Source organism: Sus scrofa, chromosome 8, assembly GCF_000003025.6.
Source record: "Sus scrofa isolate TJ Tabasco breed Duroc chromosome 8, Sscrofa11.1, whole genome shotgun sequence".
Taxonomy (NCBI): domain Eukaryota; kingdom Metazoa; phylum Chordata; class Mammalia; order Artiodactyla; family Suidae; genus Sus; species Sus scrofa.
In genome coordinates, this window is record NC_010450.4 from 74,551,835 (window position 1) to 74,567,316 (window position 15,482).

At 40.8% G+C, this 15,482-nt stretch overlaps 1 protein-coding gene across 2 annotated transcripts; it reads left to right on the forward strand.

Annotated features, from left to right (window-relative positions):
- FGG (fibrinogen gamma chain) lies at positions 1,206–10,317 on the forward strand. Of its 2 annotated transcripts, NM_001244524.1 has the most exon segments (10): positions 1,271–1,552; positions 1,654–1,698; positions 1,899–2,082; positions 2,195–2,288; positions 3,166–3,296; positions 3,878–4,011; positions 5,498–5,682; positions 7,732–8,009; positions 9,354–9,523; positions 10,044–10,317. In NM_001244524.1, coding segments are annotated over 10 exon segments (1,317 nt in total). In that variant the 5' UTR covers positions 1,271–1,471; the 3' UTR covers positions 10,059–10,317.

Genomic DNA, 15,482 nt, shown 5'->3' on the forward strand with positions numbered 1-15,482 from the left:
TGAACCCGCAACTTCATGGTTCCTAGTCAGATTTGTTAACCACTAAGCCATGACAGGAATTCCAACACAACATTTTAAATTAACTATATACCTCAATCAAAATGATTAAAAAAATAAAATAAAATATCACCATGCTGTACAGTAGAACATTGACGAACACTGTAAACCAGATATAATGAAAAAAAAAATCATTACATATAAAAAATAAAGTAAAATAAAATAAAAAGAGGGGGACATTGTCCTCAGGCTACCATCTTGGAAAAAGCCCACTGCAAATCGAGATCCTATGGAAATAGCAGGTGAAGAGTCAAAAGATAGAAACCTCCATCTATAAATAAGTCCCGGGGATATAATGTATAGCATGGCAATTATAGTTAATAATACTGTACAGTTAATAATACTGCATATTTGAAAGTTGCTAAGAGAGTATGCTTTAAATGTTCTCATCACAAGGAAAAAAAGGCATTTTATAGCTGTGTGGTGATGGATGTTAACTAGACTTACTGTGCTGATCTTTCATATGTATACGAATATCTAATCATTATGTAGTATACCTGAAACTAATGTTACATGTCAATTGTATTTCAATTTTAAAAAGGAAAATGGTCTGGGAGTTCCTGTTGTGGCTCAGTGGGTTAAGAACCTGACAAGTATCCATGAGGATGCAGGTTCGATCCCTGGCCTCACTCACTGGGTTAAGGATCTGGTGTTGTCACGAGCTATGGTATAGGTTGCAGATGCAGCTCGGATCTGGTGTTGCTGTGGCTGTGGTGTAGGCTGGCAGCTGGAGCTCCGATTCGACCCCTAGCCTGGAACGTCCAAAGGCCACAGGTGCGCCCCTAAAAAGAATAAAAAGAAAATAAAAAAGAAAATTGTCAACCCAGAGGGGCAGGACTAGATTTCCAGTGTCATTCATTCCTGGCAATACTTGCACATTCAGAGTTTCCACCTGCCAGAGCCACGGGTTAAAAATAATGACATCACCTCATCCCTGGTCTAAGGAAGTTGCGGGAATTTGAAGTATTTGGGTTATGATACCAGGCTCCATCTTCGGGTTGGGGCAGGTGTGCTGTGGTCGAGGTCAGCTCGGTGTTTGCTCTCTCAGCCTGTACTGGAAGCCGTTGCATCACCGAGCCTCCCTGGCTCCCTCCCTCTCAGGGCAGACGGCTAATGCTTCACTAGCCTTTGCAGAAGAGTTTGCTTCAGAGGAGAAAGGTTGAGCTGAGCCAGAAAGGAGGAGCTTAAACCTGTGTGCAAAATCTGGGAACCTGACTGGACATTGGTTGGTGGCCAGGATGAGGAAAAAGAGCCGGGAAACATCCCACCTTCCTAGGCAGGGGGCCCCGTGACCAGCTCCAGCCACTGGCGGTCCTGCCATCCTAGGAGCTTAAATACAGGGACGACTGGGGCCCCAGAGGTCACACGTCTGATTCTACCGGGCTCGGAGCACCGGGCACCTCCCTTCAGCACCATGACTTGGTCTTCGCACCCTCGGAGTTTAATAATCCTCAGCTTCTACACGCTTTCAATGCTCTCTTCAACATGCCTGGCAGTAAGTGCGCTGTTCCCCAAACATATCTGTTTTCTATGGAGAGCTTACAAATAAGAAAATGTGTGATAAACTCATGAAATGTTTGTGTCTTCCTCCTCTAGTATGTTGCCACCCGAGAAAATTGCTGCATCTTAGATGAGAGATTTGTAAGTAGCTTTTACGTTTCTCGCTGTTTGAGCTGGAGGGGAGGGCAGAGGAATAAAAGAAATTCTCTCGCAAATACCGTGTGGCCCATTTAGACTTTTTTTAAAAGCATAGTCTAGGTTTTGTCTATTTTTTTAAACAGTAGATTTCAGGTAGCTTTTTATGAAAAAGTTTAATCACTGTATTAAAATTATATTTTCAGGGTAGTTACTGCCCAACTATGTGTGGGATCGCAGGTTTCCTGTCTACTTACCAAAACACTGTAGAGAAGGATCTACAGAATTTGGAGGGCATCCTACATCAAGTTGAGAACAAAACATCGGAAGCCAGAGAGCTGATCAAAGCCATCCAGATCAGCTATAACCCTGAAGATCTATCAAAACCAGGTGAGAATCTGACCAGCGCTGCCTGAGAAAATCATCTGTGGGGTTCTTTTGCTGTTGTTGTAGTGGTTTTGTTGGCTTGAGTGTTTTTTATGTCTCTGACCCCATCTTATAGATAGGATACAAAGTGCCACCAAGGAGTCCAAGAAAATGTTGGAAGAAATTATGAAATACGAAAACTTGATTACAACACACGACTCAACGATTCGGTAAGGCATTTGGGTTTTCCTTTGCTCTCCAAGATGGAGTGTTTCTCCAGTCTTCCAAGCAGCCCAGGAGGGGGTTATCCTCTTTTTGATATCAGAGGGATAATGTTATTTTTTGCATTATTATTGCCATCATTGCAATAGAAGAAAACTACACTACAGAAATTTCCTAAGACCCAGTAGAGAAAAAAAGTAGTCCAGAACCTTGGCTCTCGTGTACCTTCAAAGAAACCACAGTCTGTGCACTAGAGCTTCTTTTCTTCTATCATTTCTGGATATGTACAAGCAACCCAGTGAGAACCTACAAAAGCAGAAATTGTTTTTACGTTCCCCAACCTTTTCCCGAAACTGTGTAAATAAAAACATTTAGGAAGAAAGGGAAAATGTCTGTTGTTTTCTCTTACATAAGAGAATGTCACAGATGGTTTTCCCCTGTTAAGTTACAGATGGTAGTTCGTAAATAGCTCCTCGGTAAATTCATAAGCAAAAAAGAATTCTGCCTCAGCATGCATGGATTACTGAACAAAGCCTTTCCTTCCCGGAGAATATTCTGTCCTAAGAATAACCCCCAGCTAGTCTTATTAATCAGGCTCATCACTCATGTACTTTGTTGCCTGCTGCCCTTTATGCAGAAGGTAAAAATCAAATGGCCACTTACTATGACATTGTTTGTTGACAAGGACCTTGTTCTTTTCTTTTCCAACAACCTTAGAATTCTAATTCGCCTCAATTTTAGTAACATCATTTTACCCTTTTTTTTCCCAAGAATGGAGTTATTTATCTGGGAATAATTCTTGAGAAAATAAGGACATATTTTTCAAAGAAAACACAAAAGTATTTCTCTGAAAGGAATATCATGATCTTATTCTTTTGCTTATAGATTTTTACAGGAAATCTACAATTCAAACAATCAAAAGATCTCTAACCTGAAACAGAAAGTGATCCAGCTTGAAGCAAAGTGTCAGGAGCCTTGCAAAGATACAGTAAAAATACACGACACAACTGGGAAAGGTAAGGGGAAAATTTATATTGGGATCAAGTTCATCAAAACAAATGTAAAAAATAAAGGAGATCGTGTGTATTGTCCCGTACACAAATACACTGCAAAAAGTCTAGCCATTAAATCTAAACAATCTAATTGCTGAGACTTTTCTTGAGTAGTTAAACATCATTTGAAAAGAATGATGCTGTGAGAAGTAAGGAAGTACTTCTCTGGAAAAGAATAGTTTGTAGCATGTTAAAAATTTCGCTTTCAGGAGTTCCTGTCGTGGCTCAGTGGTTAACGAATCCGACTAGGAACCATGAGGTTGCGGGTTTGGTCCCTGGCCTTGCTCAGTGGGTTAAGGATCCGACGTTGCCGTGAGCTGTGGTGTAGGTTGCAGACGCGGCTCAGATCCTGCGTTGCTGTGGCTCTGGCGTAGGCCGGCGGCTACAGCTCCGATTTGACCCCTAGCCTGGGAACCTCCATATGCTGTGGGAGCAGCCCAAGAAATGGCCAAAAGACCAAAAAAAAAAAAAAAATTTTGCTTTCAAGGCTGGTACAGTCTTACCTGGATTTCAAACCACCGTAAAATCATCTTCTTCTTTTTCAGATTGTCAAGAAATTGCCAATAAGGGGGCCAGAGAGAGTGGGCTTTACTTTATCAAACCTCTGAAAGCTCCGAAGAAGTTCTTAGTCTACTGTGAAATTGATGGGTCTGGAAATGGATGGACTGTGTTTCAGAAGGTATTTTCCCTACCCAGGTGTATTTCATAAACACCCAATTGTCCTGCCAGATATTTTTCTAAGCACCTTGGGAGTATTAACCCAATCGACCCTCACAACTTTCCTTGGCGGTAGTCTTGGCCCTCTTATCCTTATTTACAGAAGAGGAAACTTAGGCACAAGAGGTTAAATGACTTGCCCAAGGTCACATAACTAATACGTAACAGAGCCAGGATGGAGTTTGGTTTCAGTCTGCGCTTTGCCTCTCTTCTCCCTGCTGCTGTAAATTCATGATGGCACATAATCGCACTGTCAGGGTGACAAAGAACTCGAAGGGACCTCTTTGGACAGATACATCCAGGCCTAGGGCTGCCCATCGCAAGAAGATGATGTCCCCGAGAGGACACAGTTGGGCTGTTCCAAGACCAGGATCCTCTGTTGCCTCTGCAGGCCCAGGCACCCACTACAAATCCTCTTGGCTTCTGGTTCTGTTTACCTTTGACCACTGTTACAAATCATCCTGCAGGGGGCGCTCAGAGAAAGCGAGTGATGGGAGCTCTTGCGGGGGAGTGTGTTGGGGGAATAGATTCAGCAAGAGCCTGATGTCTCCATCTTCAGCTGAGAACCAGCAAAATCCAGCTGGAGTTCTGGAGTCCTCTAGGAGTCTTTTTAACTAATTTATTTATTTTGGGTTTTTTTTTGCTTTTGCTTTTTAGGGCCACACCCTCAGCATAGGGAAGTTCCCAGGCTAGCGGTCAAACTGGTGCCACAGCCACAGCAACGCCAGATCTGAGCCGCATCTGCAGCCTACACCACAGCTCATGGCAACACCAGATCCTCAACTCGCTGCACGAGGGCAGGGATCAAACCTGTGTTCTCATGGATACTAGTCCGATTCGTTTTTGCTGAGCCACAATGGGAACTCCCTAGAAGTCTTTTTATTTATTTATTTATTTATTTATTACAGAATAAAATACATACATTTACACACAATTACATTCACACAGATTATTATAACATGGATCTTAAGAAACAGATTAAGTGACTCCCACTGGAGAAGTGGAATGGAAATATGCTGAGACAAATAGGAAATTTATTCTATACTTTATCCCAATTTTATGGCTTTCATCTTTACTACTTAGTTTTATCTATTACATTTCAATTTTTCTTTAAAAATGAGCATTATATTAAATTGTTATATTATGCAACTAAAATTTATAAAGAAGAAAGCCTTTAGAAGTCTTTTTAAAACTACTGCTAGTTTATAATTTTACCATGTGCCAGCCATTCTTTTAAGTATTTTTACATTCTCTGGTATAATCCCCCAATAAGTCGAAGAAGTAAGTGTCATTATTCCTATTTGACAGGTAAGAAAACTGAGGCAGCTAGTCCAGGGTCACTCAGTAAATGAGGAAATCCATACCCTCCGTATTCTGGACTGAATGTTTCTAACGTTTTCTTTATGGGCACTGGTAACCCACTTTCTCTTCTTGCCACGTGTACTCAGAGGGTGGACGGCAGTGAGGATTTCAAGAAAAACTGGATTCAATATAAAGAAGGGTTTGGACATCTGTCTCCTACTGGAACCACAGAATTTTGGCTGGGAAATGAGAAGATTCATCTGATAACCACACAGTCTGCCATCCCCTATGTATTAAGAGTGCAGCTGGAGGACTGGAGTGGCAAAACCAGGTACTATTTAGAAAGGACGTCTAACTTGTTGTGGTAGACGGTCTGGAGCGAGTGCTCTCCAGCTCACAATGGACAGTTTGACAAGTGCAAAAGCCCAACCAACAATTTTTCCCTAGAAGCCGGTTTGGTTCTTGGACAGTCCTGTAGGTCCTATCCGGGTGGTTTTGAGTGTATTGGTGCAATCCACTTATCCAGGAACCATACAAAATAATAGTCAATATTTCCTGAGCATTTAATAGGTACCAGAAATTAAGAGGAAATTATAATTCAATCTAATGCAAATGACTCATGAGGCAGGAACCAATATTAGTTCCCTTTTACATATTAACTTTTCCAAGGTTCTATCATTGGTATATGATAAAGTTGGATTTAAACTCAGGCAGTTTAACTCTACAGCCATCCTCTTAATGATTATTCTGCTAGAAGAATGAATCTAGCCTCTTTGCATTTCCCAGTGGGTCAAATACATGAGCTACCTTAAAATTAAATCAGCTGGATTCGTTTTTTTTTTTTTTTTTTTTTGGACATTCCCATAGCATGTGGAAGTTCCCAGACCAGGGATCAAACCCTCATCAAGGCAGCAACCCAAGCTGCTGAAGTGATGATGCTGAATCCTTAACCCACTGTGCCACCAGGGAACTCTCCTAGCTGGTTTCTTTAAACTAGCGCCCCCCCCCACATGCAGAGCTGTCTGGGCACTTTGAGCATAGTATACTTAATTAAAATTCAAAGCAACATCCAGGAGTTCCCGTTATGACTCAGCGGGTTAAGAACTCAATATAGTGAGAATTCGGGTTTGATCCCTGGCCTCACTCAGTGGGTTAAGGATCCAGCATTGCCACAAGCTGCCATGTAGTTTGCTGATGTGGCTTGGGTCTGGCATGGCTGCAGATCTCATTTGACCCTTAGCCTGAGAACTTCCATATGCTGCAGGTGCAGCCTTAAAAAAACCACAAAACAACAAACAAAAACCCCAAACAGTATTCAACTCTCTTGCTATGTCCAGGACATGATGAAATAGTCTGTGCCCAAACACGTATTTTTACTTTTTCAGTTTTTAAGCAGAAAGTTCCAGAGTCTGTAGACCTTCTCCTGTGAGAATATCTCCCTTGTCCCAAGTATTGGAGATAGAGGCAGAAGCTAACTGTTTTCTGGAAATCTCTGTTCATGCACCAGGGCCATTCTCCCCTATACGCCATAGAATTCTGGCGCTTATTCACAGTGTTTCTCCAGAGGAGAATCCCTCTCTGATCTTAAGAGCTCATGTTTTTTAGACCACACAGGGACCACCTCTTTTTGTTTTGTTTTGTTTTTTTAGGGCACACCTGAGGCATATGGTAGTTCCCAGGCTAGGAGTCGAATCAGAGTTGCATCCGCCAGCCTATATACCACAGCTGCAGCAACACTGGATCCAGCCGCATCTGCAACCTACACTACAGCTCAGGGCAACACCACATCCTTAACCCACTGAGGGAGGCAAGGGATCGAACCTGCGTCCTCATGGATACTAGTTGGGTTTTTAACCTGCTGAGCCACAGCAGGAACTCTGGGACCACCTCTTTTATGTGATTTCCAAGGAAACTCCTTCTTGGGAAGGGAGGACCCCTGGAGGAGCTCTCCCTTTAGATGGTTTGAGTGGCTCATGGAACTGTAGCTCCTTCAAGCTTGTTGCATTAATCCATAGTCACTCACTGTCAGATAATGAATGTGGTTTATGAGAGCCGGGTATACATGCTAAATATGGAGATGGAAGTGGAATATATGAAATTAGATTCATCCACATGTCTGGATTGGATAATAGGATCCTCTAGGGAAAAAAATCATTCATAGGGCTGAAAATTTTCATTTTCCCTGAAGGTTTCTATATCCATCCTGGGTGGAGCTTGTCATTGTCCCTTCCTTGCCAGATTTGCCGAAAATTTTTTCAGTGAGCACATTTCAGATTTAAGAAGCAAAGTTAAAAATTCCAAACAATAGTTCTATGAAAGAGGGAACTTGTGTGATGCTTCCTGGGGCTTAGGGTCTAAAGTCTCTCCTCTGTCTCTGTAGTACTGCCGACTACTCCACATTCAGGGTGGGACCTGAAAGTGACAAGTACCGCATGACATACGCCTACTTCCTTGGTGGAGATGCCGGAGATGCATTTGATGGCTTTGATTTTGGCGATGATTCTAGTGACAAGTTTCTCACATCCCACAATGGCATGCAGTTCAGTACCTGGGACAATGACAATGATAAATTTGATGGGAACTGTGCTGAACAGGATGGATCTGGTTGGTGGATGAACAAGTGTCATGCTGGCCACCTCAATGGAGTTTATTACCCAGGTATGGCTTCCTTCCTTAGATACATTAATTTGTGTAGAGATTATGTTTTTTATAAAAGGTAACAAATAAATGTAAGGAAGTAAGAAACAATTAGTAGCGATATTGGAAGCTTTTTATATAGCTCTATTTTATTTTTTACTTTTTAATTTAATTTTACTTTTTGTCTTTTTAGGGCCACACCTGCAGCATATGGAGGTTCCCAGGCTAGACGTCGAATCGGAACTGTAGCCACTGGCCTATGCCACAGCCACGGCAATGCCAGATCCGAGCCGCATCTGTGACCTACACCACAGCTCATGGAAACACTGGATCCTTAACTCACTGAGCAAGGCCAGGGATCAAACCTCGTCCTCATGGATGCTAATCAGATTCGTTTCTGCTGAGCCACAATGGGAACACATTATATAGCTCTTCATTTTAAACCAGAGTTGGGTAATGCTACCTTATCCCTGAACTTGGTCCCTCTACAAGAAATTCACCTGCCGCAAACAATCCAGTGATGTCCATTATGCTTCCATCAGAGTTGGTACTTTGGTGTCTCTCTAGGCTTACTAGATACATGATCTGGATGGGCTAACACTGCCGTGCTGACACTCGTTAACACAGTAGCCTGGCTCAGCTTCCCACGAGCCATGTCTCAGATACAACCAGTGAGCAGTGAGAAGGTGTCTGGAGGAATGAAGTGAAGAGCAGGGCGGTGCTGGCGAGAGCAGGGGTCCATGAGAGCTTCAGAGGAGTCCAGCCTGAGGCATGGGAACACTTAGTTTGGGATGGGAGGAGGGCGAGGTATAGATCAGTCTAAGGCCGGAATCACTCTGAGCACTGGTTTTACTTACTGACACAGTACTGTTACTCCCCAGCAGTGAAGCCTGGGGGAGCTCACATCCATTAAGACCAGCAGGCTGACCTCCTGAGGGCACAGTCCTAGCCAAGAGGTGACTTGGGATCCTCTTAAGAGCTACTTAAGAAGTTCGCTTCATGACTTAGCGGTTAACGGACCCAACTAATATCCACGAGGATGTGGGTTCGATCCCGGGCCTTGCTCAGTGGGTTAAGGATCTGGCGTTGCTGTGAGCTGTGATGTAGGTGGAAGACGCGGCTCGGATCCTGCATTGCTGTGGTTCTGGTGTAGGCCGGCAGCTGCAGCTCTGATTGGACCTCAGGCCTGGGAACGTCCATAGGCCGCAGGCGTGACCCTAAAAAGGAAAAAAATAAATAAAATAAATAATAAAAAAAATAAATCTGATGTCCATGACAATGGACTTCATAGTAGACAATTCCTTGTAGACTCTCTGGGGTGTGGAGATTCAAAGGCAATGATCCATGTGTCTATGATTTTTCTAGGGGGCACTTACTCAAAATCATCTACTCCTAATGGTTATGATAATGGCATTATTTGGGCCACTTGGAAATCCCGGTGGTATTCCATGAAGAAAACCACCATGAAGTTGATCCCATATAACAGAATTGCCATCGAAGATGGACAACAGCACAGCCTTGGGGGAGCCAAACAGGTCAGACCAGACCACCACGTTGAAATAGAATATGACTAAGTCACTGACCTTGAGACGTAGCTGTTCATTCTATTAGCCCATAAAATTCAGAAACGTTTTTGAAATTGTCTTCCCATTTTCTCTGACGGTGTTTATTAATTTTAAGTCTTTTATTAACGGCAGTTAGCCTTGAATGGCCATTAAAACTCACTTCCGACTACAGTCCCAAATGGCTGAAGGCAGAATTATTTAAAAATTGTTTATTTGATGAGATATTGTTTTGGCTCATTTCCTAAATATGTAATAAAATTATTGTGGTATTTTGCATTGTAATGATCATGCATTATTTTGTCTTGGTGATTTTTAAAAATTATTTCTTAAATATTTTAGTATATGTTAATTAAATGGGGGCAAATTCTAGCATGTCAAATGCCTAAGTATTTTTTCCATGTTTACTACCCCTAAGTCATTCATATTTAATTGTTATTTTAAATGGAAAGAATTGTATCTTTTTAATACATATATATTTTTTTGGTCATAGGCTGGAGACATCTAAAAGAACATTTCCAAAATGATTTACTTTTTTTAAAGGACTTTATCTGAACAGAGAAATATAATATTTTTCCTGTGGGACAATGGACTTGCAAAACGCCTCACTTCATTTTAAGAGTAAAAAGAACCCATATTGAAAACTCCACTAACAGTTTTATGCTGGTGATAATTTATCTACATACCATTTCAATAAATCTTTTGTTTCCTAAGGCTAGATATATGATACCTTTTTTTGACCATTAAAAACTATCGCTTTCCTTCAATGTATAATTATAGTTGGGTTTCGTCTTCACTCTATGCTAAACATTCTACCTGACTCTTGGGAAGTTACGAAGGAAACACAAATCCTGGCTTTTGCCCTCCAGGGGTTATAAGACAAATACAGAAAAATATAGCAACCCCAAATGACAAAATTTGATATAAAAACAAACACAAGCCACAATCACATAACTAAGGTATTCCGGGTGTTTAGGGATTCACCCGGAGAAGCCTCTTATCTCCAGACTCCTGTGGCCATGTGTCAGTGTTTGGAGAGGACTCCAGCTCAGAGCAGAGAGCCCAAGGGAGGTGCCTGCCCAGCCCCTTACTGTGAACAACGAGTGAAGTGGAATGAAGCCATTACTTCAGCAGCCAGAGATCAGGAATAGCCAACATTCTGTGAGGAATAGCTGAATCGACCTAAGTTGACATCAGGCTGACCGGGAAAAGTAATTGACTAATTTTATGAGGGGAGGATCTGGTTGTTCTGAAGACCTGAGCATCGGCTTTGGAGTCTCTTCCTTTTCACAATTTCTTTCCTAATTCTCTCACTTCCTTGTTCTCATGAGTCCAAATTTTAGAAGTCTCCTATTGAGGAGATAAAAAACAGAAAGTCAGCTTCTAGGTGTACAACCAAATACTCATGAGGCATTGGGAAAATGGGAGCATTGATTCATTCATTCGTGTATGCAGGATCCGTTCATTCCACTAGCATTTATTGACTGCCTTCATTGAACTAGCCCCTATGTGGGCATATAGCATCCTGCTTTCTCCCAATACTGTTCTAGTCCACTCGGTTCTCAAGTTTCAAAAGACTAGGACTAAGTCTTTATTCCTCTTTCTGCATATCATCAAGCCTGTCAAATTCCCCTCCTAAATATTTATTATATTCATTCCCTTCTCCATACCCATTGCTGCCATTCTAGTTGGGAATCTACAGCTCTCGCAATGGACAAGGGCAATCGCCTCCTTCCTGTTTTCCATCTTGCCTTCAGCCGTCTCTGTTCCCACCCCCTTATGTTCCAAACTACTTCTAAACTCAGAATGTGTGCAGTTTTCCCTTTGAGAATCTACAAAATCCTTTTGATGAGCAATTTGGTCATTGGAGGAGTTACGGAAATATTCATGTGTTTTAAGGCAAGACCACCACGCCAATGATTTATCCCAAGAAAATTATTTTTGAAAAAAAATAGCAATATATAGAAATCCAACTGTATACTTAGTAGCAGTGGGAAATTCAGAAAATATTTAGCAGTGGAAGCCTGAACAAGCAAGGTGGTTTATTAGGACAATGGAATAAAATGCAATGATTGCATAATAAGCATACTATCTCTACATTTACAAATATATAAGTGAATTTTTAAGATGGAAAAACAATCCTATGATGATAATTATGCAAAATATATGCATATACATTTTGAACAAATCTTGAGCTATATGCATTATTTGTACATATTTGTTCTCCCCAACTGATCTATAAAATTTAATAAAAATGCTAAACACAAAATAAATATGAGCAAGTCCAAAAGTTTCTGATTTTTCCCCGATCATGTTTCCAGGGTTTGTTCTAAAATATCAACTATGTTTACATAAACATTTTGGGGTTCCGTGATTTGTGAGTGTCCATAATACATACATTGAAGGGCCACAGCTTAAAAAACAAAGCAAGAGATACACTTCCAGAGTCAACTGTATCATGTCTTCATCAATAAAATAGAAATGGAAAGAATCATCTTGAAATATCAACTTTTTTAAAAAATCCACTTTTTTCTTTTCTCCTTTTTTTAATTACTCAATGAATTTATTACATTTATAGTTATATGATGATTAGCACAATCTGATTTGATAGGATTTCCATCCCACAACCCCTACTTTTAAGTGTAACAAAGAGTTTGGAGCCTCATAGAGACAGATTACTTTTCTGCACAACGCAAATCACAGATAATTATTAACCAGGCCTTCCCTTTACTTTCCTGGGCATACAAAACTCAGACACCACAAAATAGGGAGGCTAAGTACAAAATAGCTATGCACGGTCACACATTTTGAAAAATCCACAGAGGGAAGATTCCAGAAAGGAAGGTACTGGTACAGATGCACTGAAACCATGGCTTCAGGTCATGAATTATAGGGCAGAGGTCTTTTGATTCAACAGCCACAGCAACATGGGAGCCAAGCTGCATCTGCGACCTACACCAAAGCTCATGGCAACGCTGGATCTTTAAGCCATTGAGCAAGGCCAGGGATCTAACCTGCAACCTTATGGATGCTAGTCAGATTTGTTTCGGCTGTGCCACCACGGGAACTCAGAGTTAGTCATGCTTTTATCACACCATTCACATTCTTCTGTGCTGGGTCACTCTTGATTGATTGAGTCTTGTATTCAAATTTTCTTGGCTTCCCTTTAATCCCTTAATAAACAACCATTGTAATTGATTTATTGCATTTTTTATTTGTACTTATTCTTAAAAAGCATGGGCAGGAGTTCCCACTGTGGCTCAGCGGTTAACCAATCTGACTAGCATCCATGAGGACACGGATTTGATCCCTCAAATCAGTGGGTTAAGGATCTGGCATTGCCATTAGCTGTGGTGTAGGTCTCAGACATGACTCGGATCCTGGGATCCTGCGTTGCTGTGGCTGTGGTGTGGACCAGCAGCTGCAGCTCTGATTTGACCCCTAGCCTGGGAACCTGAATATGCCGCAGGCACGGCCCTAAAAAGAAAAAAAAAATGGCTATTCTTTTGTGCTACATATTTTTAATTTACATAAATGCTATATGTGTTATAAATCAGCATTACTCAGAATTGCTGATCTCCCAATTTTTGTTACCAGTCAGCATTGACAAGTTAAAAAAAAGATGATTGAGAATTGAAGAAAAGATTGATAATTGAGAATGAGTGTGTAGAAACATTTTTCTCATATTATGTATGTGATGATTATATTTATTCAAATATAATTATATGCCTTTGGAATCTAATAATAAAAATTGGGGTCTATATTTTCATATCATTGTTTTCTACATTTTATTTTACTAGCAGTTCTTTTTATTGTATTTTATAGCCTTTTTAAAATTTTATTGAAGTGTAGTTAGTTGACAAGGCTGTGGTCCTTTCTGCTGTACAACCAAGTGACCCAGTCATATATATACACATACACATATCCATTCTCTCTCAGATTCTTTTCCCACAAAGATTATCACAAAATATTGGGTAGAGTTCTCTGTGCTATACAGCAGGTCCCCCTTGGCCAATTGTTCCATATACCTCAGTGTGCATATGCCAGCCCCAAACCCCCAGTCCATCCCTCCCAACCCCCAACCTGTCCTCTTTGGTACCCATACGTTTTTCAACGTCTGCGAATCTGTTTCTGTTCTGCAAATAAGTTCATCATACCCTTTTTCCCCCTTAGATTCCACATGTAGGTGATATTGTGTGATGTCTGTCTTTCACTAAGTTTGTTTAGTATGACAGTTTCTAGGTCCGGCCATGTTGTTGCAGTTGGTATTATTTCATTCTTTTTTATGACTAATATTCCATTGTATATATGGAAGTTTATATATACATCTTCTTTATTCACTCCTCTGTTGATGGACATTTAGGTTGCTTCCATATCTTGGCTATTGCAAATAGCGCTGCAGTGAACATTGGGGTGCGTGTATCTCTTCGAATTATGGCTTGCTTGATTGTATGGTAGTTCTATATTTAGTTTTTTGAGGAACCTCCATACAGTTTTCTATGTGTTGCACCAATGTGCATTCCCACCAACAGCGTAAGAGGGTTCCCTTTTTCCCACACCCTCTACAGCATTTATTATTTGCATACGTTTTGAAGATGGCCATTCTAGCTGGTGTAAGGTGGTACTTCACAGTAGTTTTGACCTAATAGGTCTTTGATTAGAAATTTAATAAAATTGGTTCTTTGGCACAAACACTTTGAGAACACTGCTAAGGTTTTCTTTGTACTTATTCATTTTTCCATTCAGTACTATGTTAAGCTCTACCCACAACCTGAGTATTTTGTAACTTGCCTTGATTTCCATTTGAACCCAAGACTTAAAAAAATGAATATTATTTTGTTCCAAAGCTTGTGCCCTTTTAAACTGTATTTTAAATTAGCATTCTAAATTCATTGCATTATGGTCAGAGAACATAAATTTGATGATGCTAATTCTTAGGGGAGAGAGGGAGTTTACAAATTACTTCAGGACACAGGAATTATCAGAGAATTAACTGACCCCATGAAGGAATATGAATTATAAGCACTCTCCAGGGATGATTTGAAAAAAAAAAAAAAAGAAGGAAAATGAACAAGCTAAAGGTAGGTAATGATTGACCTTGTAAACATGAGCTTTGGCCCAAATGGCCCTGGCCTGTTAGGAGTCCTGATAATAGGTTTGACCAAAACTGGCTTGTAGGACACGTTCCTTTATTAGGTTGGAAAGCCTTTGGGGAAGGACAGCTGGCACCATTTCAAGCTCTGGTTCACCTCAATTTCATTGGGAAAGATTCGAAAGTCCAAACAGCTAAGTTCAGACCATGATATTTAATCATGTCTACAACTGCGTCAAAACCATCTTTTCCAAATCCAAACGCAGATATCCTTGGCCTTCTCTCCTCTTCCCTGGGTCCGCGCCTAGGTTTTCTTCTGGTGGGAACTCAGAGGCATGAAGTAACTTGTGGTGGATGGGGATCCTCCATAAATAAATTGAATGTTGACTCTCCCTGAATAAACAGCAGGCCAGATTCCAACCTGCTGTGAAAGTGGCTTCTTTCAAATCCTCAGGGACAAATGGTTAAAGTGTGACTTAGAAAAAAATGGTCTGACATCTAAGAGACCTTGGACTGGATGTTTTCCTTCCTAATTCTCTCTCTTCTCTTCATACCACAGAATTGTGGTAAGGGTCCAATGAGATCATATAAGAAATTGCTCCCAAGACAAAAGCAAGAATGAATTTTCTTGCTGGTTAGGTTGGCATTGCAGAGTGAGATTTGAATCCAATGTCAGTTGGGTTTGGAAATATAATTTTAAAACTTTAGCACTGGGAGCTACATCTAGTCACTTATGATGGAGCATGATAATGTGAGAAAAAAGAATCTATACACGTATGTGTAACTGGGTCACCATGCTGTACAGTAGAAAATTGAAAGAATACTGTAAACCAGCTATAA